The sequence below is a fragment of the Microtus oregoni genome, unplaced genomic scaffold (assembly GCF_018167655.1).
Source record: "Microtus oregoni isolate MIOR12 unplaced genomic scaffold, Mior012 000056F_ref0000123, whole genome shotgun sequence".
Classification (NCBI taxonomy): Eukaryota; Metazoa; Chordata; class Mammalia; order Rodentia; family Cricetidae; genus Microtus; species Microtus oregoni.
Window position 1 is genome coordinate 3,020,409 of NW_024543832.1, and position 6,354 is coordinate 3,026,762.

General features: G+C 40.8%; 1 gene segment (V, D, J or C); it reads right to left on the reverse strand.

Annotated features, from left to right (window-relative positions):
• Positions 1-2,238: 2,238 nt before the first annotated feature.
• On the reverse strand, positions 2,239-2,687 carry LOC121438575. The segment is given in 2 exon segments: positions 2,239-2,567; positions 2,642-2,687. Coding segments are annotated over 2 exon segments (375 nt in total).
• Positions 2,688-6,354: the final 3,667 nt, after the last annotated feature.

Sequence of the window (6,354 nt, forward strand, 5' to 3'; positions counted from 1 at the left end):
ATTATCTGGGAGTGTGGTTTGTAGGCTGGCTTTCTTTGCTTTATGTTTAAAAACCACCTATGAGTGAGTGCATGTGATTAATTGTCTTTCTGTGTATGGGTTACGTCACTCAAAATAATGTTTTCTAGATCGATCTATTTTCCTGCCTGATAAACAGGACCAGGCCTCTTATATTTCCAGGTTGGAATCCTGTTATTCTGTCACCAATGCTATCTATGGAGAAGCCTAATTTGTTGCCAATGTAGCAGATTCTATACCCTCAGGATTCCACAGCTTGACACTCAGTTCTATCCTTAATCCTAAAAGAATAAGAAATTTGATTGTTACTGCCAAAAGAAATTCATGACCACAATGTATCAATAACTAAAGACATACAATTTGATTTCATAAAAGAGATTAAAGAACCTAACCCAACATCTATAACAACCCCTTCAAGTAAACTGCCATTGCTTGTTTGTAGGAAATCAAGCTGGACTATGAAAGGGGATTTTGTTTGCTAAATCCTGTTGATTTGTGTTATACTGATGTGATGATAGCTTATTCCCAGCTATTCTAAAAACAGTTCTAGTCCCTAAGATTTAAGAGCTGTTTATATCATAATGTATTGCTACAGTTTGTCCTATTTTGCTTTATAAAAAAGAATCATGTCAATGGAGGTGGTGACTGGTAAACATCTGGTCCAGTTGTGGCCTGCTCTGAGGCATCCTGAAACAGCATCACTTCAATCGAAGCAGTCCTTTTGAAAAGGTAACAACAATCCTAAAAGACTGATTTGACAGACAAAGGAACACTCCTAGTGATTATTTCTTTCTTTTTTTTTTCAGCTTTAATTGGGAAATAGACTTACAGAACCAGAAGTTCCAGTGGAGAACAGGAAAGCAGAAGAAGGGAAATCGGGGAGCACGCCCGCAATCTTTTTTTTTAATTTTTTTATATTTATTTATTCATTTATTAAAGATTTCTGCCTCCTCCCCGCCACCGCCTCCCATTTCCCCCCTCCCCCAATCAAATCCCCCTCCCTCATCAGCCCCAAAGAGCAATCAGGGCTCCCAGTGGGAAGTCCAAGGACCACCCACCTCCATCCAGGTTTAGTAAGGTGAGCATCCAAACTGCCTAGGCTCCCCCAAAGCCAGTACATGCAGTAGGATCTAAAATCCATTGCCACTGTTCTTGAGTTCTCAGTAGTCCTCATTGTCCGCTATGTTCAGCGAGTCCAGTTTTATCCCATGCTTTTACAGACCCAGGCCAGCTGGCCTTGGTGAGTTCCCGATAGAACATCCCCATTGTCTCAGTGTGTGGGTGCACCCCTCGCAGTCCTGAGTTCCTTGCTTGTGCTCTCTCTCCTTCTGCTCCTGATTTGGACCTTGAGATTTCTGTCCGGTGCTCCAATGTGGGTCTCTGTCTCCGTTCGTCGCCTGATGAAGGTTATTCAGGAGGATGCCTATATGTTTTTCTTTGGGTTCACCTTCTTATTTAGCTTCTCTAGGATCACGAATTATAGGCTCAATGTCCTTTATTTATGGCTAGAAACCAAATCTTTGTAAGTAAAAAATATCCTCGGGGGACCCTGCCCTACAAGCAAGGTGATTGGCTAGGTCTCCTCTACATCTCCCCCTTTTTTTTATTTTTATTTTTTATTTTTTTTATTTTTTTATTTTTTTTATTGAGAAAAGGAGAAAAAAAACAAGTTTCCCCCTCCTCCCACCCTTCTCCCCCTCCTCTCACCCTTCTCCCCCTCCTCTCACCCTTCTCCCCCTCCCCCCACTCCTTTCCCCCTCCCTCTCAAGTCCAAAGAGCCCTTAGGGTTTTCTGCCCTGTGATAAGTCCTAGGTCCTCCCCCCTCCGTCCATATCTAGGAAGGTGAATATTCAAACTGGCTATGCTCCCACAAAGCCAGCACATTAAGCAGGATCAAAACAACGTGCCATTGTCCTTTGCGTCTCATCAGCCCTCATTGTTCGCCATGTTCAGAGAGTCCAGTTTTATCCCATGCTTTTTCAGTCACAGTCCAGCTGGCCTTGGTGAGCTCCCAGTAGATCAGCTCCACTGTCTCAGTGGGTGGGTGCACCCCTCGTGGTCCCGACTTCTTTGCTCATGTTCTCCCTCCTTCTGCTCCTCATTGGGACCTTGGGAGCTCAGTCTATTACTAGTGATTATTTCTTAGCAAGTCTCCAGGCTAATCTCCCTGTCACCTCAGTCTAAGGGCAGCTTACTGTTTCTCCGGGGTTTCTGACACATTCAGGATGTGGTTGCAACACTGTGTCTTGCACAGTAATAGACTGCAGAGTCTTCAGTTGTCAGGCTGCAGAGCTCCATGTAGGCTGTGCTGGAGGATTTGTCTGCCGTCAATGTGGCCTTGCCCTGGAAATTCTGAGCATATTTAGTTTCACCATCTGACAGATCAATCCATCCAATCCACTCCAGTCCCTGCCCAGGCTTCTGCTTCATCCAGTGCATAAAGAATCTAGTGAAGGTGTATCCTGAAGCCTTGCAAGACATCTTCACTGAAGCCCACGGCCTCACCAGCTCAGCTCCAGACTGTAGCAGCTGGATCTGTGAGTTCACACCTACAGAGAGGAAGGCAGAGTGGATGCTGTTGTCACCTGAGAGTGTGGAAATCTGCAGTTGGGGAGAGTGTTACCTGTAACTGCTGCCAATAGGAAGAGGACAATATAGCTCCATCCCATGGTGAGGACCTTGTGTGCTCAGTGACTGTAGAGAGGACACTGATCATATGATGTTATGGTGTGTGCGTGTCCCTGTATTAACCACCATACGTTCATGTGATTTGCATATTCATAAGCAGGGAACTTCTTAAATAAAGACCTAGTCCAGTTGGAGAAAAAGGAAGTACAGGGCATCTGGGTCAGGTAGCAAGATGATGAGGTTCAAATCCTAATCTTTTCTAGGAAAATGATCTCATACTTCTTCCTTGAGCATTGTGCAGACCCTCTGTAAATCACATCAGGGCCTAAGATCTCAATTGATTTCAGGTCTGAAACAGTTACTTTGCTTTGAGACAAGGATACCAGATTGATTTATAAGAGGTGACTGTGATTATGAAGATGATAGCCATTAGTAATTCCATAACCTGCTAAATTTTCAGAATTTGTAGCCTCCTTTCAGATATATACAATTTATATTTGCCTTTGTACCTTATTACATAAAAACTGACATAAATGACCATAAGGGAATATACCATAGAAACATTTGTATATCAAAGTTTATTACATCAATTTCTCTAATAACTGAATTATGGAAACAAATATAATTGTAAACAGATGATTCCAGCAAGAAAATGTGTTTACGTATGCAATACAACAGAAATATTTTATCTAAAGGGAAAGAAGAAATGGCATCACTCTCAGGAAATTCAATGCAACTGTAGATAGCTATGTTAGTTAAAGACCACCTTGGAAATGCAGACACAAGCGCAAACAGAACAGGAGGCACCAATGTGGTACCTATAGCTCAGTTACCAACTTCAGAAAAAATATATTAAGAAGGATGTAGTAATATAGTGAATGTGTTGGTAGTTATCTCAAGGGATACCCTTAACATATCTCGTGCAAATATTCTACCCTTGATGACCCACATAGTAATTAGGCAAGTGCTCTAGAAATTTTGATAGGACCATACTTCTACTAATTTAACTGTATGATAGAAACTTGCATCTTAATGCAAATTATTATATCTTCCCAGACAACCCAATTCTACATATTCCCATACCCTGGAATAACGTTGAGCTTTTTCATCTAAAGCAGTCTCCCAAAAGGCTGTCTCCATTCTTCTCTAAGATCACCTACACAGTTTCCTTTCAACACTTCTTCCCCTTTGTCCTCAAGGCCTGTTAGATAACAGACAAAGATGGATAAGAGGACACTCACAGAATGTATACCATGACTCAGTCTGTTTAACAAGCTGCAGTTTTGACAGGGCTCATAAGCATGGTTCGATTCTACCTTGATTCAGTTATGATCAACAGTTCAAATACCAGATATGGATAATATCCAGACCTGGTATTTCAGATATGAAAAAGTAGACCTGGTTGGACCATATCTGGCAGAGAATGTGTTAATAAAGCTTTTTAGGAGATGAATGTTTTCACTGATGAAAAATATTATGGAATGTGCCCCCAAAGTGAGATAAGCTAACAGCAATATATAAGTTTTTACATGCATATATGATTAAATATCAGAAATGAACATTCAAAGAATTAAACAGAAATGTGTGGTATCGAAAGTGAGGCTATTCACATATGCTTTGCTCTAACTTCAGGATCAAAAATCATATGGACCTAATATTGCAGGATAGACGAAACTGGGACCAGTCCAATGCATGGCTTGTCTTCAATCACAAGTCAGAATTTATATGATGTCCTCTGGGTGTCAGAACACTGAGAAACACCCTGAGGACAAGATTCTCTTTTCATGTAGAGAAGCAGCTATCCCTACAATCCAGGGTACTGCAGGAGGTGGTGGGATTCCCCTTGGATTTCTGCTCTCTTGGGTAATGTGCATGATGGTGTGCTTCATAGCCCAGCATCATGGGAATCTAATGGATATCATGATTGATAATGTGAAGGATTTTTGGCTGATTGAGAAATATTGATTTACAGAGATATTTTTCTCTCATCATTGGATTCATGCACTAAAGCCTTGACACAGTGACATCGTAAAAAGATGGCATACGTTTTTTTTTTCCTAAGTTAAACTAATGTGAGTTTCACAATACAGGCTGAGCTGTGGCAATGTGTGTTGAGCTGGGCAAAGGTATCCTAAAATACATGCACACATCGATGTCTAGCATTCTCACTCACACTTTACGGTAAGGATTTTTTCAGTCTTCTCTGCCTGGGCTCACTTTCACTGATCAGAATGCTCATGAGTTTCCTTTGTCACTGTGCTAGTATTGATGCTTGTAATCAGTGCTGAAGGGCCTGAGTACCATTTGCACTACTCGTGAGACTCTTTCTGAAGGGAATTGTATCTGGAACCTAGTTCTGATCTCTTCTTTCTGATTCTCTCACAAATGGATACTCCATTATTTCCTCAGTGGTCAGATACTTCAGACGCAGGACAAAAAGTTGTATATGTCTCTAGAGGGCTGTACAATGTCCTTCATCAACAGTTATAAACAAGATCTTTAGGTTATTCATTCTGGAAAAATTATGAGTTTCATGAACCAGCATCAGCAAGAACAAGAAAGTCCTTGTCTTTGGCAAATAGTGATATCTTGAACCTTCTCAACTGAAGAATTATGATCCAATTCACTTCTGTTCATGGTAGATCACTTACTTTGCACTATTTTATAGACAGAGTAAATAATTGCACATTATTGTACAGGAGAGTGAGGACATTGATATAAACGAGGAAACACTGATCCATGTCAGGTCTAGGTGACTTAGAAGCTGAAACAATTTTGAACTTAGTACTTTAAAAGGCCTGTGTTTTGAAGAATGGATAATGAGTGCAATTTGACTTAGAGAAAATGAAAATGGATCAACAGTAGGAAGAGTCTGAATCTTAGAGATTTGCACCTGACCTTAAATCCTGTCCTGATAATGTCATGTAAGCCAATTAGAAATAAGTGAATGGAAACTGAATTGTAATCTTTGATGTGAGGATTTGGAATCTGTGCTTTAGTTTTCAGGGAATTGTGCTGCCCTGGCTCTGTGGTAATTTGAGGACTGTGGTTGGGACACAGGTCAGCTATGGAATGCCAGGGCTAAGAGAAGAAAATATTCTTCTCCCCTGTCCCCTGGTCACAAGTTCTGAATGCCATAGAGTTTAAGGGAGTGGCTGCCCTGCAGCACAGTACATATAGAATTGCTTTGCTCAGATATTTAGTATAGCTTAAATTAGATCTGAGACATTGAGACAATGTCTCTGGAGACTTTTGTGGCCACACCACCTGATGGTATTTTGCAGTTGTTCTGATATTCTTGCAACCACAGTCCTAAATAAATACATCGTGCTCTCTTGAGAATGATTACTTCACCCACGTATACTTCCTCTTTCTGATTAAACTGTTGACTGAAACAATTGTTTCAATAGTGTATAAATGGGCTGCATAATAAACACACAGCATGCAGTTGGAATTGCTACTTTTGCTCTGCATCCCCTGTGTCCTGGTTTATTTGAGACCCTTAACCAGGGACCCCTTTGATATCAGTGACAAAGATTTATTTGACTCTGTCTGTGCTTGAAAATGTCTGGAAGGGAGCACTTTTCTATAGTGACTCTGTACATATTGTGACAAAACATCTGAGCAGTAAAACGTTTAGAAATCTTCATAGATTCTACTGGATTATAAGAGATGGAATGAACAGTGCAGTAAGAAACTGACCAGAAA